At 51.3% G+C, this 27,253-nt stretch overlaps 1 protein-coding gene across 1 annotated transcript in view; it reads right to left on the bottom strand.

Annotated features, from left to right (window-relative positions):
* The window catches only part of LOC119965464 (UDP-glucose 6-dehydrogenase-like), a 50,406-nt gene extending 25,401 nt beyond the window's left edge, over nt 1-25,005 (bottom strand). Inside the window, exons 1-6 of the mRNA XM_038796272.1 lie at nt 24,874-25,005; nt 21,738-21,908; nt 20,823-20,924; nt 18,535-18,735; nt 11,994-12,191; nt 10,520-10,667 (exon numbers count right to left, since the gene is read on the bottom strand). Of these exons, the coding sequence (XP_038652200.1) occupies nt 10,520-10,667; nt 11,994-12,191; nt 18,535-18,735; nt 20,823-20,924; nt 21,738-21,899 (811 nt within the window). The 5' untranslated portion in view covers nt 21,900-21,908; nt 24,874-25,005. The remainder of the gene's footprint in view (nt 1-10,519; nt 10,668-11,993; nt 12,192-18,534; nt 18,736-20,822; nt 20,925-21,737; nt 21,909-24,873) is intronic.
* Between the last annotated feature and the right edge of the window lie 2,248 nt (nt 25,006-27,253).

Below are 27,253 nucleotides of genomic sequence, written 5' to 3'. Positions count from 1 at the left end.
TTGCCTCCAAAAGGAGCTGGAGACCCATTCGGATAGACTAGTGAAACCCCACAGTGGTTTGCCCAATAGAAAAGAAATTCAAGTCAGGGATGTAGTCGAAAGGGTTCATTCTAACTGTGATATGCTAATGAGACAATAGATATTATCACAAAGGGATGTAATGTTTCATGATGTGGCTCTCTCCTGCACAACCTCGCGGTCAAGATATAGTCACCTTTAGAAATGTGTTAATACAAATGGGGGGGGGTGGACCCCTGGAGAATCAGCCGGCCGATGGGGAAGGAGTTCTTGTTCTATTCACATGTTCACAAGATTTATTCTCATATTGACTTCTTTATTATGAGTAGGGACCTTTTGGAGGGGGTGAGGGATACAGAATACTCAGCGATCACTATTTCAGACCATGCTCCACATTGGGTCGACCTGCTGGTCTGCAAAGAAAGTTACCAGCGCCCACAATGGAGGTTAGAGGTGGGATTGTTGGCAGATGAGAGGGTGTGTGAGAGAGTGGGGAAATGCATGCAGGACTACCTGCAGGTCAACGATACAGGGGAAGTCTCAGCAGCGGTGCTCTGGGAGGCGCTGAAGGCGGTGGTGAGAGGGGAACTGATCTCAATCCGAGCCCATAGGGACAGAACGGATAGGGCAGAGATGGACAGACTGGTGCAGGAAATGACACGGACAGATAGGGAATATGCGGACTCCCCGAGAGCAGAGCTACTTGGGAACGACGGAGACTGCAGGCGGAGTTGGGAGCGCTATCCACTGGGAAGGCCGTAGAGCAACTCAGAAAGGCCAGGGCAATGGGCATACACAGGGTGTATGAATATGGGGAGAAAGCCAGCAGAATGCTTGCACAGCAACTTAGGAAGAGGGAGGCGGCCAGGGAGATAGGGACGGTAGTGGACGGGGCAGGGAACCGGGTGGGAGACCCGGCTGGGAACCGGCAGGGAGGCCCGGCAGGGAACCGGCTGGGGGACCCGGCAGGGAACCGGGTGGGAGACCCGGCTGGGAACCGGCTGGGAGACCCGGCAGGGAACCGGCTGGGAGACCCGGCAGGGAACCGGCTGGGAGACCCGGCAGGGAACCGGCTGGGAGACCCGGCAGGGAACCGGCTGGGAGACCCGGCAGGGAACCGGCTGGGAGACCCGGCAGGGAACCGGCTGGGAGACCCGGCAGGGAACCGGCTGGGACACCCGGCAGGGAACCGGCTGGGAGACCCGGCAGGGAACCGGCTGGGAGACCCGGCAGGGAACCGGCTGGGAGACCCGGCAGGGAACCGGCTGGGAGACCCGGCAGGGAACCGGCTGGGAGACCCGGCAGGGAACCGGCTGGGAGACCCGGCAGGGAACCGGCTGGGAGACCCGGCAGGGAACCGGGTGGGAGACCCGGCAGGGAACCGGCTGGGAGACCCGGCAGGGAGACCCGGCAGGGAACCGGCTGGGAGACCCGGCAGGGAACCGGCTGGGAGACCCGGCAGGGAACCGGCTGGGAGACCCGGCAGGGAACCGGCTGGGAGACCCGGCAGGGAACCGGCTGGGAGACCCGGCTGGGAACCGGCTGGGAGACCCGGCTGGGAACCGGCTGGGAGACCCGGCAGGGAACCGGGTGGGAGACCCGGCAGGGAACCGGGTGGGAGACCCGGCAGGGAACCGGCTGGGAGACCCGGCAGGGAACCGGCTGGGAGACCCGGCTGGGAACCGGCTGGGAGACCCGGCTGGGAACCGGCTGGGAGACCCGGCAGGGAACCGGCTGGGAACCGGCTGGGAGACCCGGGAGGGAACCGGGTGGGAGATCCGGCAGGGAACCGGTTGGGAGACCCGGGAGGGAACCGGGTGGGAGACCCGGCAGGGAACCGGCTGGGAGACCCGGCAGGGAACCGGCTGGGAGACCCGGCAGGGAACCGGGTGGGAGACCCGGCAGGGAACCGGCTGGGAGACCCGGCAGGGAACCGGCTGGGAACCGGCTGGGAGACCCGGCTGGGAACCGGGTGGGAGACCCGGCAGGGAACCGGGTGGGAGACCCGGCTGGGACACCCGGCAGGGAACCGGCTGGGAGACCCGGCAGGGAACCGGCTGGGAGACCCGGCAGGGAACCGGCTGGGAGACCCGGCAGGGAACCGGCTGGGAGACCCGGCAGGGAACCGGCTGGGAGACCCGGCTGGGAACCGGCTGGGAGACCCGGCTGGGAACCGGCTGGGAGACCCGGCAGGGAACCGGGTGGGAGACCCGGCAGGGAACCGGGTGGGAGACCCGGCAGGGAACCGGCTGGGAGACCCGGCAGGGAACCGGGTGGGAGACCCGGCAGGGAACCGGCTGGGAGACCCGGCAGGGAACCGGGTGGGAGACCCGGCAGGGAACCGGGTGGGAGACCCGGCAGGGAACCGGCTGGGAGACCCGGCAGGGAACCGGCTGGGAGACCCGGCTGGGAACCGGCTGGGAGACCCGGCTGGGAACCGGCTGGGAGACCCGGCAGGGAACCGGCTGGGAACCGGCTGGGAGACCCGGGAGGGAACCGGGTGGGAGATCCGGCAGGGAACCGGTTGGGAGACCCGGGAGGGAACCGGGTGGGAGACCCGGCAGGGAACCGGCTGGGAGACCCGGCAGGGAACCGGCTGGGAGACCCGGCAGGGAACCGGGTGGGAGACCCGGCAGGGAACCGGGTGGGAGACCCGGCAGGGAACCGGCTGGGAGACCCGGCAGGGAACCGGCTGGGAGACCCGGCTGGGAACCGGCTGGGAGACCCGGCAGGGAACCGGCTGGGAACCGGCTGGGAGACCCGGCTGGGAACCGGCTGGGAGACCCGGCAGGGAACCGGCTGGGAGACCCGGCTGGGAACCGGCTGGGAGACCCGGCTGGGAACCGGCTGGGAGACCCGGCAGGACTGAACAGGGTATTCAGGGACTTTTACAGTAAGCTGTATACCTCGGAACCCCCCACGGGGCCGGAGGGGATGAGGCGCTTCTTAGATGGGCTGACCTTCCCAAAGGTGGGCAGGGGGATGGTAGAGGGGCTGGGGGCCCCGATTATAGCTGAAGAAGTAATGGGGGGCCTGAAGGCCATGCAGTCGGGTAAAGCCCCGGGGCCGGACGGGTATCCAGTGGAGTTCTACAAAAAGTTTGCGGGTATACTGGGGCCGGTGCTGGTTAGGGTGTTTAACGAGGCGAGGGACAATGGGGTGTTACCCCCGATGATATCGCAAGCCGCCATCTCGCTGATATTAAAACGAGATAAGGATCCGGAGGTCTGTGGGTCCTATAGGCCAATCTCCCTGATTAATGTAGACGCTAAACTGCTGGCCAAGATCCTGGCGTCCAGAATCAAAGGCTGCGTACCGGACGTGATTGTGGAGGACCAAACGGGGTTTGTTAAGGGCAGGCAGCTAATAGCCAATCTAAGAAGGCTACTCAATGTGATTATGATGCCCCTGGAGGGCAGAGAGGTGGAGGTAGTAGTAGCAATGGATACCGAAAAGGCTTTTGACCGGGTGGAGTGGGACTATTTATGGGAGGTGCTGGGACGGTTTGGGTTTGGAGAAGGCTTTGTGGACTGGGTTAGACTGCTATATCAGGCCCCGGAGGCTAGCGTAAGGATGAACAGGACGTCATCTGAGTATTTTAGACTACACCGCGGGACAAGACAGGGATGCCCCCTCTCTCCACTGCTGTTTGCGTTGGCCATAGAACCGCTGGCAATTGCGCTGAGAGCAGCAAGGGGATGGAAGGGAATGGTCAGGGGGGATAGAACGGTCTGTACTCTCCCCGCTAGTGACAGCGGGAGTGCGGGAAGGTCTCGCTATACGCAGATGACCTGCTTTTGTATGTGTCCGATCCAGCGGCAGGGATGGACGGGATTATGGAAATCCTAGGGGAGTTTGGCTGGTTTTCGGGCTACAAGTTGAACGTGGCAAAAAGCGAGATGTTTGTGGTGCAGGCGAGGGGTCAGGAGAATAGGCTGAGGGAGCTACCATTTAGGCTGGTTGGGGAAAGTTTTAGGTATCTAGGGATACAAGTGGCACGCGACTGAGGCAAGATGCATAGGTTGAATTTGTCCAGGCTGGTGGAGCAAATGAGGAGTGAGTTTCGGAGGTGGGGTGCACTCCCGCTGTCACTAGCGGGGAGAGTACAGACGGTGAAGATGACGATCCTCCCGAGATTCCTGTTTATTTTTCAGTGTCTCCCTATTTTCATTCCGCGGTCCTTCTTTTTTTTTTTTATTTTTTTTTTTTATAAATTTAGATTACCCAATTATTTTTTCCAATTAAGGGGCAATTTAGTGTGGCCAATCCACCTACTCTGCACATTTTTGGGTTGTGGGGGCGAAACCCACGCAGACACGGGGAGAATGTGCAAACTCCACACGGACAGTGACCCAGAGCCGGGATCGAACCTGGGACCTCAGCGCCGTGAGGCGGTTGTGCTAACCACTAGGCCACCGTGCTGCCCACCGCGGTCCTTCTTTAAAAGAATCAATAAAATCATCCTGGGATTTGTTTGGGCGGGGAAGTCCCCGCGGGTTAAGGGGGGAATGCTGGAACGGAACCGTAGCGAGGGGGGGCTGGCATTGCCGAACCTCAACAACTACAACTGGGCGGCTAACATAGCCATGATAAGGAAATGGATGGTGGGTACGGGGTCGGTTTGGGAGCGGGTGGAGGCTGCTTTGTGCAGGGGCACCAGCTTGGCAGCCCTGGTCATGGCTCCGCTGCCACTCCCGCCGGCCAGGTACTCCACCAGCCCTGTAGTGGTGGCGGCTTTGCTGATTTGGGGCCAATGGAGGAAGCATGCGGGGGAAGTGGGAGCGTCGGTCTGGTCCCCAATATGTGATAACCACCGATTTGTCCCGGGGAAGATGGATGGCGGGTTGAGCGTGGCGGAGGGCAGGGGTGGGAAGGATGGGCGACTTGTTCCTGGAAGGGAGCTTCGCGAACATGAGGGTGTTGGAGGAGAAGTTCAGGCTGGCGAGGGGGAATGACTTTCGGTACTTGCAGGTGCGGGATTTCGTACGTAGACAGGTCCCGTCCTTTCCACGGCTTCCACCGAGTGGGATCCAGGACAGGGTAATTTCCAGGGGTGGGGTAGGAGACGGGAGTGTCTCAGATATTTATAAGGAGCTTATGGGAGCGGAGGACACAGGGACTGAGGAACTGAAACTCAAGTGGGAGGAGGAGCTTGGTGGGGAGTTGGAGACGCTCCGAGGAAGGTAAATGGAACCGCAGCATGTGCCAGGCTCGGTCTAATTCAGTTCAAGGTGGTTCACCGGGCCCACATGACGGTGGCCCGGATGAGCAAATTCTTTGGGCTGGAGGACAAGTGCGCTAGACCAAGGCAGGCGAGCAGCACGGTTCGATTCCCGTACCAGCCTCCCCGAACAGGCGCCGGAATGTGGCGACTAGGGGCTTTTCACAGTAACTTCATTGGAGCCTACTCGTGACAATAAGCAATTTTCGTTTCATTTCATTAGATGTGGGGGAGGACCAGCGAACCATGTCCACATGTTCTGGGCGTGTCCAAACTCAGGGGATACTGGCAGGGATTTGCGGACGTCATATCCCGGGTACTGAAAACAAGGGTGGCGATGAGTCCAGAGGTGGTAATTTTTGGGGTGTCGGAAGACCCGGGAATACAGGAGGGGATAGAGGCCGATGTTGTGGCCTTTGCTTCCCTGATAGCCCGGCGACGGATACTGTTGGCCTGGAGGGACTCAAAGCCCCCAAGGACCGAAGTATGGCTGTCGGACATGGCAAGCTTTCTCGGCTTGGAAAAAAATCAAGTTCGCCTTACGAGGATCACTACCGGGGTTCGCCCGGAGGTGGCAACCATTCATCGACTTCTTCGCAGGGAACTAATCGTCAGGGGGGGGGGGGTAAGAATAGTGTAGAGTAGGGGGGAAGAATAGGCGGGTCTATCTGTGAGAGTGGTACTGTTATTTGCACTATGTTTTTGTAATTGGTATCTGCACACTAATGCATATTGTTACTGTTTACAATGCCAAAAATACCTCAATAAAATTGTTTGTTAAAAAAAAAGAAATGTGTTAATAAAAGTTAACGTTTTCCTCATCTCAGCAGTAAATATTCTGTGTTAGACCATATTTGTTATTGAAGCAATGGAAGGCTGTCCATCTTTGCTGATAGCACTAAGTTACGAGGGACAGTAACAAGTGAAGATGGAAGCAGGAGGTTACAAAGGAACATAAAGAGATGAAGTGGAGGAGGAATCTAATAAAGAGCTCAGTTTGAGGGCTATGGTGAAGGCAGCATTGCCAATGGCTGCGAGTAGGTATTCAGGGAGCCCTGTGGTCAGTCCATGGTGAAGATATGGAATCAGCTGAGGAGGCATTTTAGGGTGGAAGGGATGTCGGTGCTAATGCTGCTGTGCGAGAATCACGGGTGCGAGAATCATGGGTGCGAGAATCATGGGTTCGAGAATCATGGGTTCGAGCCTGGGGGGATGGATCGTGTATACAGGAGATGGAGGGAAGTGGGGCTGATCAAGGTGAGGGATCTGTATTTGGAGGAAGGGTTTGCCAGCCTTGAGGAGCTCAGGGAGAGGGTAGAGATGCCAAAAGGTAGCGAGTTCAGGTATCTGCAGGTTAGGGACTTTGCGTGAAAGGTCTGGAGGGCGTTCCCTAGGTTGCCGGGATGCACCCTGCTGGAGCGACTGCTGCTCCCGGATGTGGAAGGGGAGGGAAGAACTGGGGATATATATAAGTGGCTGGGGGAGCAGGGAGACGAGCGGGTGGTGAAGATCAAGGAGAAATGGAAAGCAGAGTTGGTAGGGGAGATCAATTGGGGAGTATGGAGTGAGGCACTGCGAAGGGTAAACGGGACCTCCTCCTGTGCAAGGATGAGCCTGATACAGTTTAAGGTGGTGAACAGGGTGCATATGACTCGGGCGAGAATTAGTGGGTTCTTTCAGGGGGTAGCAGATGAGTGTGAGAGGTGTGGGTGGGGGGCCAGTGAATCCCGTACACATGTTTTGGGGTTGTGAAAAATTGGGAAGATTCTGGGCGGGAGTGTTCGTGGTCTTAGCCAGGATAGTGGAGGAGGGAGTGGACCCGGACCATTTGGTGGCGATATTTGGGGTTTCAGAGAAGCCGGGGAGCTCATGGAGGAGGAGGAAGGCCGATGTCGTGGCCTTCGCCTCTCTGATTGCACGGCGGTGAATTCTACTGGCGTGGGGGTCGGCATCGCCACCGGGGGTAGCGGCTTGGCTGGGTGACCTGCACGACTCCCTGCGGTTGGAGAAGATAAAATGTAAGTTAAGGGGCTCAGCAGGTGGGTAAGAGAAAAGGTGGGGGATGTTTGTGACCGTGTTTGAGGAGCTGTTTGTCCCGGGGGGTTGAAAAAGGGGAAAACATTTGAACAGACTGTATAGTTGATTGCTGGGAAGTTATTTGTTATAATCTGTTTTGATACATGTTTGTAATAAAATACTTTATTTTTAAATGAGATGAAGTGAGTAGGCACAACTCCATCAGATGGAGTTCAATCTGGGGAAGTGGATGCAAGAAAGATAATAACTCGGGAGTGTTTGTTAAATGGGGAGAAACTAGAAATGGAATTGTAAAAATGAGGAATGGAAACGAGGAGAGTGATTTGCAAGTTCAAATAATAATTAAAAGTGAGCAAATACCAACATCAATGGCAGTGTTATCTGTAGCTCAGTGGATAGCTCTAGTGTCGCTGAGTTAGAAAACTGTGCATTCACTTCTCATTCCCAAATAGCAGGGCAATTCGCCCCAGTGTCAGAGGCCAATATTTAACCCCCAATCAACGACAGAAAAAGGATTATCCCGCCATTATCTCATGCGTGTTGTGGGATATTGCGGTGTACAAATTGTTTCCTACATTACACCAATGGTGACTGCACTTTTGAACCACTTCATTGGCTGTGTAAGCATTTTGGGAGATCAAGGTCACGAAGGATGCTCGATAAATGCAGGCCATTCTCAACTTTCCAATCAAGAGGACAAATGGCGTTTTCTCCTTCATCTCAAGGGTATGCGAGAATAAAAAATAATGCTTCAGTTAGAGCCTTGATTAAACCCAAACCAGAGAACTGTGTTCCCTACTGGGTACCGGAGAACTGTGTTCCCTACTGGGTACCGGAGAACTGTGTTCCGTACTGGGTAGCGGAGAACTGTGTTCCGTACTGGGTACCGGAGAACTGTGTTCTGTACTGGGTACGGAGAACTGTGTTCACTACTGGGTACCGGAGAACTGTGTTCCGTACTAGGTACCGGAGAACTGTGTTCCGTACTGGGTACCGGAGAACTGTGTTCCGTACTGGGTACCGGAGAACTGTGTTCCGTACTGGGTACCGGAGAACTGTGTTCCGTACTGGGTACCGGAGAACTGTGTTCCCTACTGGGTACCGGAGAACTGTGTACCCTACTGGGTACCGGAGAACTGTGTTCCCTACTGGGTACCGGAGAACCGTGTTCCGTACTGGGTACGGAGAACCGTATTCCCTACTGGGTACCGGAGAACTGTGTTCCGTACTGGGTACCGGAGAACTGTGTTCCCTACTGGGTACCGGAGAACTGTGTTCCGTACTGGGTACCGGAGAACTGTGTTCCGTACTGGGTACCGGAGAACCGTGTTCCGTACTGGGTACCGGAGAACCGTGTTCCGTACTGGGTACCGGAGAACCGTGTTCCCTACTGGGTACCGGAGAACCGTGTTCCGTACTGGGTACCGGAGAACCGTGTTCCGTACTGGATACCGGAGAACCGTGTTCCGTACTGGATACCGGAGAACCGTGTTCCGTACTGGATACCGGAGAACCGTGTTCCGTACTGGGTACCGGAGAACCGTGTTCCGTACTGGATACCGGAGAACCGTGTTCCGTACTGGGTACCGGAGAACCGTGTTCCGTACTGGGTACCGGAGAACCGTGTTCCGTACTGGGTACCGGAGAACCGTGTTCCGTACTGGGTACCGGAGAACCGTGTTCCGTACTGGGTACCGGAGAACCGTGTTCCCTACTGGGTACCGGAGAACTGTGTTCCGTACTGGGTACCGGAGAACTGTGTTCCGTACTGGGTACCGGAGAACTGTGTTCCGTACTGGGTACCGGAGAACTGTGTTCCCTACTGGGTACCGGAGAACTGTGTTCCGTACTGGGTACCGGAGAACTGTGTTCCGTACTTGGTACCGGAGAACTGTCTTCCATGCTGGGGAGTGAACATACCTTTCATCTTACCAACAAAAACAGGTTAAAGTTCCCAGGAGAGCAGGCGTATTGACAGGACAATGGCCTGAACAGACCACCACTGCCAGGTTGATGCAACAAAGGATGAGTAACAAAAGTTGGTGACCCAAACATTAGTCACACATGTGGCTGTCTGGGAATCCGAATGTGCTAACCACATTTCTGAATAGGAAATGAAAATGAGTCATAGACACCATCGTTGGTTGTGCAATCTCATGTCAATGCTCCTATTTACAGGTCATATGCATGTGAACTTTGACCTGAGTTTATTGGTAAAATGGCAAGATGAAAATCCATAGAATTCCTACAGTGAAAGAGGCCATTTGGCCCATCGAGCCAACACCGACCCTCTGAAAGAGCACCCTACCTAGGCCCACTCTGCCACCCTATCCCCATAACCCCACCTAACCTGCATTAAGACGCACTTTTAGCGTGGCCAATCCTCCTAACCTGCGCATCTTTGGGTTGTGGGGGCAAAACCCACGCAGACACGGGGAGAATGTGCAAACTCCACACGGACAGTGACCTGGGGCCGACAAAGTTGACACCAAAGCTGAGAGGTTCTAACTAACAGGAAAGACCGAATTGACAGAGACCCTTCGCTGTGAGCTTGGGTAGGGTGCTCTTTCCAAGAGCTGGTGCAGACTCGATGGGCCGAATAGCCTCCTACTGTACTGTAAATATGACTATGACTTCGGAAAGGAGGAGGCTCAGGGGTTACCTGAAGGAAATCTTTGAAATTCTGGAGGGATTTGATAGCATAGACACATGGAAGATATTTCCACTTGTGGGGTGTCCAAAACGAAGGGACCATAAATATAAAGGTCGTCACTAATAAATCCAAAAAGGAATTCATGGGCAGCACGGTGGTGCAGTGGTTAGCACTGCTGCCTCAAGGCACCAACGTCCCAGGTTCAATCCCGGCCCCGGGTCACTGTCCGTGTAGAGTTTGCACATTCTCCCCGTGTCTATATGGGTCTCAGCCCCACAACCCAATAAGAAGTTCAGGGTAGGTGGGTTGGCCATGCTAAATTGCCCCTTCATTGGAAAAAAAAAGAATTGGCATTGAGAAGAAACTTCTTTACCCAAAGAGAGGTTAGAATATGGAACTTATCCATAGGGACTACTTGAGACAAGTCAGCATAGATGTGAAACGAGCTCGGTGAAACCCACGAAGAAGAAAAGGAGTCATTTGCAGATGTGGTTCGATGAAATAGTGTGAGAGGAGGTGCTTAAACAACAAATTCTGCTTGGGCTGAATGGTCTGTTTGCGCTGTACACTCTGCGGAACGACATTCTTACCAACGCTGGCTTTTAGGAACTTGCTTCCAATCCTTTGGTCGGTGCCAATGGCGTGGGCCACCTCTTCCACATCGGCCCCCGTCGCCTCGCACAAGGCACTGATAGAGTTAATGCTGCTGATCCGCTGAGCTAGAAAGGCATTGGCAGCCTGCAAGAGGGGCGTTGGGGAGGGGGGTGGTGGAGGAAACACACACACACACTTTCATTAAACACTACACGTCACACAGCACATCAGTCTCAATAAAAGGGAAGCTAATGCACAGGTTGGAACTGTATCTGTCCACCTTTACTCCATATCCCTTAGCAACAAAAACCCTATCCCATGCAGTCTTAATTCCCAACATCACAGCCTTTTGGAGTGGGGGGGGGGGGGGGGGGGGGGGGGGGGGGGGGGGCTATAACGTGTGTGGAAACTGTGTTCGCTGGTTTCATTCACGAATAGTTGACTAATTCTAAGATTCTGCATTCTTTAACAGGGTGTTCTCTGCCAGAAGAGATAGTGTATCTGTGTCTGTCCAACCACACAGGCATTACTCAATGCAAATCAACAAACAGCTGGTTGGGCAGCACGGTGGCCTAGTGGTTAGCACAACCGCCTCACGGCGCTGAGGTCCCAGGTTCGATCCCGGCTCTGGGTCACTGTCCGTGTGGAGTTTGCACATTCTCCCCGTGTCTGCGTGGGTTTCGCCCCCACAACCCAAAAAATGTGCAGAGTAGGTGGATTGGCCACGCTAAATTGCCCCTTAATTGGAAAAAATAATTGGGTAATCTAAATTTATAAAAAAAAAAAAAACAAACAAACAGCTGGTTATAATCTGGAATACATTTCCTGTAAAAAGGTGTTGGACACAGAATCAATGGTTAAGTTTCAATTATTCAAGGGCAGCACGGTGGCGCAGTGGGTTAGCACTGCAGTCTCACGGCGCCGAGGTCCCAGGTTCGATTCCGACTCTGGGTCACTGTCCGTGTGGAGTTTGCACATTCTCCCCGTGTTTGCGTGGGTTTCGCCCCTACAACCCAAAGATGTGCAAGGTAGGTGGATTGAACACGCTAAATTGCTCCTTAATTAGAAAAAAATGAATTGGGTACTCTAAATTTTCAATTATTCGCGTGTGGAGTTTGCACATTCTTCCCGTGTTTGCGTGGGTTTCGCCTCCACAACCCAAAGATGTGCAGGATAGATGGGTTGGCCACGCTAAATTGCCCCTTAATTGGAAGAAATTAATTGGGTGATCTAAATTTATTCTTAAAAAGTTTCAATTATTCATCCAATTCCCTTTCAAATTAAAGATTTACAAGGCTGTGGAATGAATCGGATAGCTCTGCTGAAGAGCGACTCAGACACGACTGGGTTGAATGGCCTCCTTCTGCACCATTTCTTTCTATAATTGGGTTTCAGACCAAAGACTGACCCAAGTCTAATCCCATGGGGCTCCGATTGAAAACCTCGATGTTTTAAAAAGAGACGTCGTACCAGTTTAGACAGTTCCGATGACCAGGTGTTGGTTGTAATGATCTTGTTCTCCGGGACCCAATGTTCATAGATACTTTTGAGGGCCAGGATGGCCTTTTGACCTTCAGGTGTCTCATCTCCACCAATCAATACTCTGTCTGGATTTTTTAGATCAGCAATTGCTGTTCCTTCAGCCAGAAACTCTGGGTTAGACAGCACCTAGAGATAGAGATTCACACACATTATACTGAGCAAAATGCAACTTTCTTACACTCAAAAATTCTACAAGAGAGCTCTTCTATCAAGCATCAACAGGACCAGATAACTTCTCTCTATGAAATCCAACTTTGACTTATCAAATTCGCCCACGAGCAAACAGTTTGGCTTCAGTCATAAAAATCCTTGGTTAGACCATGCCAGGTCTCCTGTGAGTAGCCCTGAGCATTGAAACATTATCGGAAATGTTCAGAATACAAAGGGTTAATGTCATATCATAATTAACCGCTAGATGGAGCTAGATGCAGAACTATATAAGGCACTGACTCACAAGCTTCTGGGGAGAGTTGGAGGAGAGCTGGAGAGAACAGTGATAGAGAAGACAGTAAAGTTTTTTTTTAAATTTAGAATACCCAATTCATTTTTTGTTTTTTCCAATTGAGGGGCAATTTAGCATGGCCAATCCACCTACCCTGCACATCTTTTGGGTTGTGGGGGCGAAACCCACGCAAACACGGGGAGAACGTGCAAACTCCACACGGACAGTGACCCAGAGCCGGGATCGAACCTGGGACCTCGGCGCGTAAGGCACCAGGGCTAACCCACTGCGCCACCGTGCTGCCCTAGAGGACAGTAAAGTTATAGACGTACCAGCCTCCCCGAACAGGCGCCGGAATGTGGCGACTAGGGGCTTTTCACAGTAACTTCATTTGAAGCCTACTTGTGACAATAAGCGATTTTCATTTCATTTTTCAGATAGAGTGTAGAGACTAGTGTTAGTTGAGTGTATATTGTCGATTACTAGATTATTGTTTGCTATAGGAGTAAGTGGTCGAGCTTTAATAAGAAGTGTAAATAACGGTTAGCTTTGTTAATGGACTTAGCTTCTGTGGTCTTTGTGAACATTACAGCATACATCCTGTTTACAAGAATCATAAAGAATATCACAGGCATCACACCTTAGGAAGGATAAACTAGCCTTGGAGCGATTGCAACGTAGTTCCCAGAACGATACCCTGACTCCAAAGGTTCATTTAGGCATAGGGTTGCCAACCCTGTAGGACTGACCTGGAGTCTTTGGGAATTGAAGATGGATCTCCAGGACACTGCTGTGTTCAGTCCTGGAGATAAATCATTGGGACACTTGGGTTTTATTTAAAATTTTCTCCAAACATTTATCTTTACCAGATGTAAAAATACTGAAAATTGGCGTTGGCCAACCACAGAAAAGGTAGGGCACAGAAAGAGGCCATTTAGCCCACAATGTCTGCGTCTGGAGTGTGGGGGCAAGTGGAGATGAAACCTCCAGGAACACAGTTAATAATCACAGCTCGCAACCCTCTATTCAAGGACAAAATACACAAGCAGAACTCCCCGGAATATAGGAGGTTAAGGGGCAGTTGATCAAAGGTCATGATAACAAGGGGAACAGACAAAGACAGATTATTTCCGCTGGTTGAACTAGAGTCTAAAGGTTTGAGTCAGATCATTCAGGAGTGAAATTAGAAAACACTTTTACATGCTAAAGAATAATAAAAGTCTGGAACTCTCTTCCTCAAAACGGCAATTAATTCTAGATTAATTGTTTATTTTTAAAAATGACGTTGGTGCATTTCTGCCGGCCAATTGGAGATGAAGCAGAGGCAGCTACATGGTGTTAGGTTGAAGGTCAGCCAGCATTTGCTGGTCAACTTGTGGCTCAGTGGGTAGCCCGCGAACTCGGAGTCAGAGGTTGTGGGTTCAAGTCCCACTCCAGAGACTTGACCGTTAAATCCAGGCTGATATTCCTGTGCCGTACTGAAGGACTTCTGCATTGTCAAAGATGCCATCTTTAGGGGACTTAAAGTGGCAGCATTCAAGGAGTAGTCACACATGAGGTGGCTCCCGTCGGGGTACTTTTACGTTTTAGCCCTTTTTGCCCAATTTCTGGGAGCGTTTGGGTGAAAACGTAACTAATTTGATGGGATAAGGATCCCACACAAGAGAAATGCCCAGAGAAAGAGAAAGTCCAGGTCAAGGAAGCCAGCAAGTAAAGTGTCGCTGACGGATTCCGAAAACTCTCGAGGCTCCTCTGCTGAGAAAATGGCGGAGGCCACGTCCGCCACTCCACTGACGGCCGAGATGCATAGCGCCATCTTGGCAGCGGAATTTCAGAAACAGCGGTGGGCTGTCTCCGAGGACCTCCACAAATCAATAGACATGGCTCTGGCTCCCATCGGTCGGACTGGCGGAGACTGATGAGACGGTAAAGGCCAATGGCACGGTGTTACAGGGTGTGGAGGAAGCAGAGCCATCAGACTGTCTCCCTCGAGGCTAAGATGGCAATGTTGGCCAGTGATCATAAAGCACTGCGGGCCAAGGTGAATGATCTGTAGAATTGCTCCAGGCGACAGAATCTTAGAATGGTGGGGCTGCCGGAGAGAGTGGAAGGCCCAAATTCAATGGACAACATATCTTTTTTTAAAAATAAATTTAGAGTACCGAATTAATTTTTTCCAATTAAGGGGCAATTTAGCATGGCCAATCCACCCAATCTGCACATCTTTAGGTTGTGGGGGCGAAATCCACACGACGACGGGGAGAATGGGCAAACTCCACACGGACAGTGACCCAGAGCCGGGATCGAAGCTGGGACCTCGGCACCGTGAGGCAGCAGGGCTAACCCACTGCGCCACCGTGCTGCCCAACGGACAATATATCGAAGATATTTGGGAAGATGGTGGGGGAGGGTGGGATCAAGGTCCCCTCCCGAGCTGGATCGAGCCCAACGGTCACTGAGGCAGATGTTCCAGCAAGCCACCATGGGCAATCAGAGTGAGGATCCAAAAGTTATCGGGAGAAGGAATGAGTCCCGAGGTGGGGAAAGGATCTTAGACTACAAATGGGAGGCACACACCATCAGGCTCTATCAAGATGTGGGTCCGGACCTGGCTATAAGGCGAGCAGCAGTTAACAAAGCCAAGGCCGTGTTGAATAAGAGTGGAGTTTGATTTGAAGTGGTATATGCTGCACACCTCCGGGTGACTTACCTTACAAACGACTATTATTTTGATGCGCCGTAGGAGGCTGATACTTTTGTTCGGAAGCATGGGCTGTGGGCGGGTTTATTGTCATTTTTACGAGGTCTTTGTATTATTGGATTGGATTTGTTTATTGTCACGTGTGCCGAGGTACAGGGGAAAGTATTTTTCTGCGAGCAGCTCAAACAGATCATTGAGCACATGGAAAGAAAAGAAAAAGAAAATACATAACAGGGAAATAAAGGTACACAATGTAAATTGGGGAGGGCAACCTGGAGTTGCTGCCAAGTAGGAAACCGTTGCAGATGCGATCTGAGCTAAGGCCAGGCGGTGTGCCACCTGCAACGCTCGAAGGGGACATTCTAGTAACATGAGGAGAAAGCCAGTCGCCTTTTAACGGACCAGCTGAGGTGGCAGGCTGCCTCCCAGGAGATTGTGCAGGTAAGGCACTCGGGTGGCAGGTTGGTTTCCACCCATTCGGAGGTTAATGCTGCGTTTGAAGCCTTTTATTGAAAGCTGTATAGACTAGAGCCCCCGAGGGGAGTTCACCCATAAGGCAGTTTTGAGGGGTTGTTCCCGGTGGTGGAGAGGGAGATTAGGGAGAAATTGGAATCCCCGTTGGCCCCCCGAGGAGATGATGAAAGGTATTGGTTTAATGCAGTTGGGTAAAGCTCCAAGCCTGGATGAATTTCCCATCGAGTTTTATAAGAAATTTGTGGGACAGTTGATCCCACTGATATTGGACATGTTTTGTTTTTTTTAAAATTGAAAATGAAATTAAATGAAATGAAAATGAAATGAAAATCGCTTATTGTCACGAGTAGGCTTCAATGAAGTTACTGTGAAAAGCCCCTAGTCGCCACATTCCGGCGCCTGTCCGGGGAGGCTGGTACGGGAATCGAACCATGCTGCTGGCCTGCTTTAAAAGCCAGCGATTTAGCCCAGTGAGCTAAACCAGCCCCTAAAATTTAGAGTACCCAATTATTTTCTTCCAATTAAGGAGCAATTTAGTATGGCCAATCCATCTATCCTGCACATCTTTTGGGTTGTGGGGGCGAAACCAACGCAGACACGGGGAGAATTGCAAACTCCCCACAGACAGTGACCCAGGGCCGGGATTCGAACCCGGGTCCTCAGCGCCGTAGGCAGCAATGCTGACCACTGTGCCACCGTGCTGCCCGATATTGGACATGTTTAGTGAAATCTGTCCCAGGGGAATTGTCGGTTACATTGGCACACGTCTCTATTTCCCTGATTTTGAAGAAGGATAAGGACCCTACAGAATGTGGGTCACATTGGCCTGTCTCGCTGTTGAATGTTGATGCTAGATTTCTGGCTAAATTGCTGGCATTGCGGTTGGAGCTCTGCCTTCCAGGGGTAATCACGGAAGAACGGACGGGTTTTGTCAGGGTGGGCAGCTGTTGGCCAATAGACTACTTAGGAATCTTGGCTCCTCCTCGGGGTGGAAGTTGAATTTGGATAAGAGTGAATACTTTCCCGTGAATCCCCTGACGGGGGGGGGGGGGGCAATCTGGGGATGTTGCCTTTTTGCCTGGCCAGATCTAGCTTTCGTTAAATGGGAATGCGGTTGGCCAACGATTGTGCCTCACTTGAGAGGTTGTGCTGGTCTGGCGAATGGGGTAAGTCTGGCTTGAAGAAGTGGGAGAATCTCCTCTGTCCTTCGAGGTCCAATTCATTCAGGTATTCCCAAGTTCGCGATTTCCTGTCCAAGCAGATCTCTTCCTTTCCCTTGGCACCTTCGCCCTCCCTCTGGAATAGGATCTCATCTCTGGCAGTGGTTGGGTGAGGGGGAAGATTTTGGACATCGATAGCCAGATCCTGTCGGCAGAGCAGGGGATGAGGTGAAGAGGGAGTGGGAGGGTGAGCTGGGTTTTGATGGATAGGAGTGTGGAGTGAAGCTCCTCACAGAGTTAACTCAACCTCTTCCAATGCCTGGCTCAGCTAGATCAAGTCGAGGATGAGTGGCATTCTTCTCAGGGGTGGAGATAGATGCAAGCGTTGTTCTCAGTGGCTGGTGAATGGGTGTCCCAAACTTGTAAACTTCTGGGTCTCCTTCTTTGGCACCATGTCAGAGATTCTTGATATCGAGCTTATGTCCTCTGGTGGCCATTTTGGGGGTTTCGGACTCACCGATGCTGCAGATGGGGGTGACGGCCGAGGTCCTCGCCTCTGCCTCGTTCATACCCGGAGGGGAGTTCTGTTGGGGTGGAGATCTCCTTCTCCGCCTAGTGATTCGGCCTGGTTGGGTGACCTACTGGATGGAGTTCCCATATCTAGAGAAGGTCGAATACACCGTTCGAGGGTCAGTAGAACCCTTCTACCGATTGGAAAAAGTGACAAATGTGATACCCTTATTGAAGAAAGAGTCCGGGGGCATTCCTCTAACTACACATCAGTCAGTTTATCAGGTTTTACAAAGAACAATCAGAGAAAAATGAGCATGGACTTGGAGTCAATGAAAGACAGCCACTGTGGATTTGTACAAGGCAAAATAGAGACTGGAAAATGTTGGAAATACTCAGCAGGTCTGGCAGCATCTGCGGAGGGAGATGTGGCTCAGAGCCCGTGGCGTGATTTTCAAACCCATCCCAGTTGATCTCGTCCTAGAAATGACGACCACCCCCGCCCTCTCAGTTGGCCGTAGAAAACCCACGGTGCTATTTGAAGAAAGACAGAGGAGTTCTCCTCATTTTCCTGGTTAATATTGATCCCTTACCCAACAACACTCCAAAAACTGCTCTGGCTAGTTACCATATTGCTGTTTGCAGGTTTTGCTATGTACACCCGCTTACAATATCACAAAAGAAAGAATACCTCATTAACTGTGAAGCACTTTGGGTGAGCGGTATGTGGCGCAATGGTTAGCACTGGGATAGCGGCGTTGAGGACCCGGGTTCAAATCCCGGCCCCGGGTCACTGTCCGTGTGGAGTTTGCGCATTCTCCCCATGTCACCCCCACAACCGAAAGATGTGCAGATTAGGTGGATTGGCCATGCTAAATTGCTCCTTAATTGGGAGAAAAGAAATTGGGTACTCTAAATCTATTTAGAAAAAACTGTGAAGCACTTTGAGACAACATGAACAAACAAAGAACAAAGAAAATTACAGCACAGGAACAGGCCCTTCGGCCCTCCCAGCCTGTGCCGATCCAGATCCTTTATCTAAACCTGTCGCCTATTTTGAAGGCGTTGTTATTGGCACATTTCTCACATCTGGACAATACAAGTCAAAATTCAACCACTATCAATATTCAGAGATCTTGCTGCAATCAGACACCATTCAGACCCTGACCGAACATCTCCTACCTGAAGGTACAGATTGGGCTTGGTGTTGGCATTGAAGATCCTCCGAATGCTCTCTGCTGCCCTCACCGGCACCGTGCTTTTCTCCACCACTATCTTGCCACCATTGCCCACCTCTGCTATCCGGCGGGCACAGGCCTCGATGTATTTCAGGTCTGCAGCACGGCCTTTTCCAATGCCAAAAGTCTTTGTGGGAGTGTTGACCTATTTAGAATTAACAGGAGAGGAAGGTGATTCATGTCTACAACATTCGCGATAAAACATGGTCTTGTATGAATTCTGTTTTTAGGTCTCCATACGCGTGTCCATCAACCTGCCTGTAAAGGTCATTAATTAAAGCATCACCTGGTTTCTGGGCCATTTGTTGAATTTGACCCTTGCCAGAATCTTCATACTTCTCAGGTTGAAATAGTTATTGAAGGCTTTTACGATCTCTTCAACTTTATCAGAGGTCTCATTGATGCCTTATCTTGCAAAAAACATCTGTTAGGGTAAATGTGGAGTAGATCTTTCTACCCATGGGAGACAAAAACTAGAAGTCCTAAATATGATACAGTGACTAATAAATCCAAATAAAATTCAGAAGAAACGGCTTTACTTGGATTGGTGAGAATGTGGAATGACAACCACGCAGTATGATTGAGGTAATTAGCATAAGGGAAAGCAGGCTGAGTATATCAGGGCAAAAGAAAGAGAAAGATAGAGCGAGATGAAGCAAACAAGGTTGTTATTTTGTGATTTTACAGTGTTCAGAAACAGCTAAGTGTTTGCTCTGTGAATATATATCCCAGGGTGCCGATCCGACTGTCTACATTCACAGCCCCGTGGCCCTGGAGAGGGAACACGTGGTGTTCACTGGTATGTTTCAGGCATTCCATGACTGGTGGGTGCCCCAGGGGCTGGGGTGCATCATCACCCTTGGGAATGAGATTTTGTTTAGTTCGTCAAGTTTCCTCTGACATTTTAGTTAGTGCCCCATCGGCTGTGCCCCTCTCATTTATTGATTTTTTTTTTGCCTCAGCAACAAACTATGGAGCAATTTTCCCAGCCATGCGCTGGGCCGGAGAATCGCCGCAATCGCGCCCCGACGCCGGCGTGCGATTCTCTGAGGTGCGGAAAATCGGCGCCATTTGCGCCGGCGCGTTTGGCGCGTTGCCGGACGCGGGCCGCTGTACGCGGCTGGGCCGCCGGTTCTCCGGCCCGTTTGGGCCGATCGGCCACGCGGAAAAAGCAGAGTCCCGCCGGCGCCGTCCACACCTGGTCGCCGCTGGCAGGAACTCTGAGCGATGGGTCAGTTGGCCTGGTTTGAGGGGGGGGGGGGGGGGGGGAGCTTCCGATGGGGTCTGACCTGCCTACCGATCGACAGGCCGGCCTCTCCCCCTCCGGGGCCAACTTTGTTGCACGTCCGGCCCCAGAACCCCCGTATCATGTTGCGTCGGGGCCGGAGCATTCAGTAAGGCCACTGCGCATGCACGGGTTGGCGTGTCACCACTGCGCATGCACGTGTTGGCGTGTCACCACTGCGCATGCACGTGTTGGCGTGTCACCACTGCGCATGCACGTGTTGGCGTGTCACCACTGAGCATGCACGGGTTGGCGTGTCACCACTGCGCATGCACGTGTTGGCGTGTCACCACTGCGCATGCTCGGGTTGGCGTGTCACCACTGCGCATGCACGGGTTGGCGTGTCACCACTGCGCATGCACGGGTTGGCGTGTCACCACTGCGCATGCACGGGTTGGCGTGTCACCACTGCGCATGCACGGGTTGGCGTGTCACCACTGCGCATGCACGGGTTGGCGTGTCACCACTGCGCATGCGCGTGTTGGCGCCGCCCCCAGTGCGCACCAGGAAGTAAGGCTGGAGCGGCGTGAACTGTGGGGGCCAGAATCGCTACTGCCCGCACCCGTTTCATGCTGTCGGGAAACGCGACGGTGTTTACGACGGCGCGAACACTCTGTCCCGCGATCGGAGAATCGCGCACTATGTTCCCAGGGTGGCACATTCACTGCAGTCATGTGTCCAGGAGTAGTAAATATCCGTCTACCAGCCACATGGGAGTGCAGCAGGAAATACACTGGATGACGTTGTGGGAGTCTAAAGTGTGATTAGAGACCAGGAGAACTCTTTCCTGGACAGGATCGCAGAACAAATGCAAAGTGAGAGTCTCCAGTTTCCCACTAACTCAAGACAAAGCAACAGAGAGAAGAGGGAGTTCACAAACTGTAAGCCAGGAGATGGAAACATAAACGAGGAGAAACATTAAAGCGCCAAATATGAAACCTGCTCACCGATATAAAGATCAGGTCAGCCTCTTTAATCGCACTGTCGATGTCAGTGGAGAAGAAAAGATTCCGCCCACGACAGGACTCCACCACTTCCTGAAGCCCTGGCTGTATGTCAAATGGGAAAACGTATCAATTTGCAATATAGTAATCATGTTTTTTTACAATATTAACCAAAGCACTTTATATATCCCACAACCCCAATAGTAAGACCTGCAGTAAGTATATCGGACAGCACGGTAGCACAAGTGGATAGCACTGTGGCTTCACAGCGTCAGGGTCCCAGGTTCAATTCCCTGCTGGGTCAATTTCTGTGCGGAGTCTCCCCGTGTCTGCATGGGTTCCTCCGGGTGCTCCGGTTTCCTCCCACTGTCCAAAGACGTGTAGGTTAGGTGGATTGGCCATGATAAATGGCTCATAGTGACCAAAGAAGGTTAGGAGGGGTTACGTAGATAGGGTGGAAGTGAGGGCTTAAATGGGTCGGTGCAGACTCAATGGGCCGAATGGCTCCTTCTGCACTGTATGTTCTATGTATATCGTGCTGGGGGGCTACCCATTTTCCCTAAAGACTCACCATTTATTCTCCCTAACGACCCACACCATCCATTCTCCCGAAAGACCCACACCATCCAGTCTTTGATCAGCCAAGTTACCTGAAGACATTCCACACATGGGGAATTATAGCGGAGGTGAAGCCAACACCATCAGGAGAAAGAGGCTGAAAACAGGGTGATCCGAAGACATTACAGCAGATTGTACAGTGATAACGGATCTTACTGCCGCAATAGGAGCGGATTCCGCGCTATACACCAGGGTTTATTCCCAAAGCAAAATTATAATGCCTCAAAATATTGTCTCTCCCATTTCCAAAGATCATCTTCGGGAGTGTCCCTTCCATAAAAGACAGTCAGTAGGAGTCACCTCAAAGATAGGAAGGTGGTTGGAATTCCAGGCCTTAATTCGTTCCATATTTACATCCACCACAGTCACGGTGATCTCCTTACACATCTGAGCAATGATGCTGCATGTTGGACCTCCAACATACCCTGCTCCTATACAGCAAATCTTCTTCACTTGGACCATCGTCTCCACCTAGTTTTAAAGCAACAGAGAAGGAAAACGGTGCTGAACATCAGAAAATAGGTACAACAAACTGCAGCTGGACTGTTTGGCGTGCGCAGGATCAATCCTCCGATTCCACTGCCCACTACCGCCTCTCGCCCCACCGCCACCCTCACTTTGTTTCACTGAAGTTACATCAAACGGTTTAGAGCGCCATGAATGGTTCTGGTCTCCATATTACAAAAAGTATATAGATGCACTGGAGAATATGCCAAGGGTAACAGCAGAATAGCAGCAAAACCCGGATAATATTCAGGTTTGGGCTCACAAGTGACAGTAATAGTCATGCCAGAAAAGTGCCAGGCAACGGACATCTGCAACAAGACAATCTAACCATCTCCCCATGACATTCAATGGCATTACCATCGCTGAATTCCCCCACGATCAACATCCAGGGGTCACCATTGACAAGAAGCTGAACATGACCAGTCACATAAATAATGTGATTATGGGAGCCAAAGGCTGGAAATTCTGCAGCAAGATATTCATTTCCTGACTCCCCAAAGCCTGTCCACTATCAACAAGGCACAAGTCAGGATGTGATGGAATGCTCTCCACTTGCCTAGAGGAGTGCAGCTCCAACACCAATCAGAAAGCTTTCTTTTAAATTTAGAGAACCCAATTGGTTTTTTTTACACAATGAAGGGGCAAGTTAGCATGGCCAATCCACCTAACCCGAGGAGGAGAACGTGAACTCCACATGGACAGTGACCCAAGGCCAGGGTTTGAACCCGGGTCCTCAGCGCCATAGTCCCAGTGCTAACCACTGCGCCATGTGCTGCCCTCCCCTACCAATCAGGAAGCTTGACACCATCCAGGAAAAAGATTGATCAGCACCCCATCCACCAACTTAAATATTCACTCCCTCCACCACCGAAACACAGTGCTGGCAGTGTGCACCATCCACAAGATACACTGCAGGAACTCACGAAGGCTCCTTCAACAATGCCTTCCAAACCCATCCCCCCAATGACTACCTAGAAGGACAAGGGCAGCAGATACACTGGAACACCACGATCCCCGCAATCCTACCATGGAAACATATTGGCCGTTCCTTCACTGGCAATGGGTCAAAATCCCAGAACTCCCTCCCTAAGAGCACTGTGGGTGCACCTACACCACACGGACTGCAGCGGTTCAAGGCGGCATCTCATTACCACCTTCTCACGGGCAATCAGGACTGAGCAACAAATGTTGGCCGAACCAGCACCGTCCACATTCCCCAAAATAAAATGGTTCTAATTATTGGGGAAGAGGTTCTACTCATTGGGCAGAATTTAACAGGTTGGCCTCTCTGCTCTTGGAAGAAAAGTCTGGGGTGCGATCAAGAGACTAGACCTTTAAAGTGACACAAGTGTTTGACCGGTTGGACACAAAGATGTTGTCACTAATTGGGGGGGGGGGGGGGGGGGGGGGGGGGGGGAAGAGACCAAAACTAGGTCCCATAAATCCAATAGCCATTAACAAATTCAATAGGGATTTCAGGAGAAACTTCTTCACTGAAGCTACAGAACACACGGTGTCGTTTAGGAAAATGGTCTAGATTCAGTAAAAAAGAATCTGGATGAATGGGGAAGAGGAAAGGAATAGAAGGTCATCCAGATAGGGGGAAATGCAGTAAAGTAAGAGGAACACAAACATTCACAGAGATCAACTGAGCTGAATGACCTGCCTGAGCTATAGGTTCCACATAACTGTCGGGTATAATTGGCCCAGAGGTATAATTGGCCCAGAGGCAGTCGTGGAGTCATTGAGTGATAACGGTCACACCAATGAAGCAACAAATTTCGCAGCCACGTTACCAGATTGCAGTTTAGCTTCTGTAAACTTAGGACCTTTCCCCAAGTAGAAAAGACGTGCATTTACATCACGTCCTCCGGAATCTCACAACTTCCTCAAGTGCTTTACAAATAATTACGCAGCAGTGCAGTCGCTCGTCTGTGTGAATGGAAACACACAGAAGCCCAAATTGTGAATAATAATTGGATTATTGTGTCAGCAACGAGAGCCAGTATCGAGGGGACAGAAGTTTCTGGCTCCAACACTGTTCAATCAGGGAAAGAACGGGTAACGAGTGAAACACTCTCCATCCAGCCTCTGCTAAATAACCCTCAATCTCTAAACTGACTGTCGAACTAAAGACCCATTTTCTTTTCGTATGTTTCAGCCACAAGAGAGTGAAAGGGATCCAACTTCAGAATATATATATTTATTTTTTTAAAAAGATGTTTTACTCCACGCTGATTCTCTCCCTTCAAAAGGTCCCCAGATCCCACATCAAAAACAATAATACTGTGTTGGTTGAAAATCTGAACTCAGAGGCAGAACAAGCTGGAATTTAAAGAAAACGATTGCTTGAAACGCCCAGATAGGTTCTCCTTTACAGCGGATGTCACGTCTGTGATTGAAAGAGTTGGATTGTAACCTGGGCTCCAATTGCAGTCCTTATCTGCACAGTTCACAGGAGACAGCTTGAAGCTGATTTGGGGGTGACAGATGAGGGCTGGGCTGTTTTTGGAGGGGGTTGGTGGGGGGATTTGTGCCGGAGCAGAGGGGAGGGGGAGCGGTTTGCCCACCGACAGAAGCGGCAGCAGCCAGAAATGTGGGGGGAGCTCCTGCTCACCACAATGAAATGCAAAGGGGGGGGGGGGGGGGAAGCCAGGCACTGAGACAGCCCCGGAGAGGCCGGGCGTCTCAGCTGAGCTGCAACACTTCAACCCCCCTCCCCACACCGCAATTTCTGGAGAGATCTGCATGTGGGGGGTGGGGGGGAAAGAGAACAAATTCCTGCAGCCTCTCTGCCCCAGAAAGATAGCCAGCCGCCACACTCACAGCATTAAAGTAACGTGCGATGCAACAAAAACCGCTTCAGCCGGAGCTGGGTGAGGTGGCAGCCGGGGGAGTGGGAAGCGCGGCCCGGCACTCGGTCAATTACCTGTCAATTTCCAAACTCCCAGCGCCTGAAATCGATTCCCGGCCGCTCCTTGCAGCAGCCACGCAAGCGGCAGCTCCTCAGCCCACAGCTCAATGGCTGCTGCTGTGATGGGGAGGCTGGGAGATTGTGGCCAGCCCTGACTCCGCCTGCTTTGTCAACCCGCCCAGCAGGAGCCCGTTCGGCCCATACGCGCCCTGCTATCCGATCAGCCCCACTCCCGGGTGCACTGCCCAAGTTTGAGGTAATAATAATAATCTATTAATACTGATTGGTGTCACAAGTAGGCTTACATTAACACTGCAATGAAGCTACTGTGAAAAGCCCCTAGTCGCCACACTCTGGCGCCTGTTCGGGTACAGGGAGGGAGAATTCAGAATGTCCAATTCACCTAACGTGGGCGGCACGGTTGCACAGTGGTTAGCACTGTTGCTTCACAGCGCCAGGGACACCGGTTCGATTCCCGGCTTGGGTCACTGTCTGTGCAGATTCTGCATGTTCTCCCTGTGTCTACGTGGGTTTCCTCCGGGTGCTCCGGTTTCCTCCCATCAGTCCCGAAAGATGTGCTTGTTAGGTGAATTGGACATTCTGAATTCTCCCTCTGTGTACCCAAACAGGCGCCTGAGTGTGGCGACTAGGAGATTTTCACAGTAACTTCATTGCAGTGTTAATGTAGTCTACTTGTGATACTAATAAAGATTATAAAGAATAACAAGTACATCTTTCGGGACTTGTGGGAGGAAACCGGAGCACCCGGAGGAAACCCACGCAGACACGGGGAGAACTTGCAGACTCCACACAGAAAGTGACCCAAGCCGGGACTCGAACCCGGGCCCCTACCGCTGTGAAGCAACAGTGCTAACCGGAGTATTGGCCACGTCAGTTCTAAATATGCCACTGCGTTCTTTTCCAATTCATTCATCATTCGAGGACAATAACCGCAGTAAAATGATACTCTGAAGAAGTCATTCCGACTCAAAGCGTTAACTCTGTTTCTCTCTCCACAGCTGCTGCTAGACCTGCTGACTTTCCCCAGCCTTTTCTGTTTTCATTTCAGTAAAACTGCTCAGTGAGAAATATTAGTGGTCATCTTATTCTGAACCATATGGTCTTGTGAAACATTAGTCTTTAACATGACACATGAAGCATACAAATTGGCCAAGAAAAATAATAGGTCTGAGGATTGGGAGCAGTTTCGAATTCAGCAAAGAAGGACAAAGGGATTGATTAAGAAGGGGAAAGTACAGTACGAAACAAAGCTTGCAGGGAACGTAAAGACTGACACTAAGAGTTTCTACAGATATGTGAAGAGAAAGACATTGGTAAAGCGAAATAAAGGCCCAATACAGACAGAAACAGGGGAATGTATATAAAGGAAAAAGAAAATGGCTCAGCAATTCATACTTTGGTTCTGTCTTCACAAATGAGGACACAAAGCAGGTCCCAGAAATGTTGGAGAATGAAAGGTTTAGTGAGAGGGAAGAACTGAGGGAGATCAACATTAGTAGAGAAATGGTGCTGGGAAAACTGATGGGTTTGAAGGCAGATAAATCCCCAGGGCCTGAGAATCTGCATCCCAGAGTGCTTAAGGAGGTGGCTCTGGAAATAGTGGATGCATTGGTGGTCATCTTCCGGGATTCTATAGACTCTGAACTGTCCCTGCAGATTGGAGGGTAGCTCACGTCACTCCGATATTCAAAAAGAGAGGTAGTGAGAAAGCAGGGAATTATTGACCTGTTAGCCTAACATCGGTAGTGGGGAAAATTCTTCAATCCATTATCAAGGACTTTATAGGGGAACATTTAGAAAGCAGCGGCAGGATCAGTCAGAATCAACATGGATTTATGAAGGAAAATCATGCTTGACAAATCTGTTGCAATTCTTTGAAGAGGTAACCAGTACAGTTGACAAGGGGGAGCCAGTCGATGGGGTATATTTGGACTTTCAGAAGGCGTTTGACAAAGTCCCGCATAAGAGATTATTGTGCAAAATTAAAACGCATGGGATTGGGGGAAATGTATTGAGATGGATAGAAAACTGGTTGGCAGAGAGGAAATAAAGAGTAGGGATTAATGGGTCCTTTTCAAACTGGTAGGCAGTAACCTGGGATCGGTGCTGGGACCCCAGCTATTCACAATATATATTAACGATTTGGATGAGGGAACAAAATGTACCATCTCAAAGTTTGCAGATGATACCAAATTAGGTGGGAGGGTTAATTGTGACGAGGATGTAGGGATTCTACAGCAAGATCTGGACAGGTTGGGCAAGTGGGCAAACCAATGGCAGATGCAGTATAATTTGGATAAGTGAAATGAAATTAAAATGAAAATCGCTTATTGTCACGAGTAGGCTTCAATGAAATTACTGTGAAAAGCCGCTA

This window comes from Scyliorhinus canicula, chromosome 4 (genome assembly GCF_902713615.1).
Source record: "Scyliorhinus canicula chromosome 4, sScyCan1.1, whole genome shotgun sequence".
NCBI lineage: Eukaryota > Metazoa > Chordata > Chondrichthyes > Carcharhiniformes > Scyliorhinidae > Scyliorhinus > Scyliorhinus canicula.
This window is presented reverse-complemented; position numbering and strand designations above follow the sequence as displayed.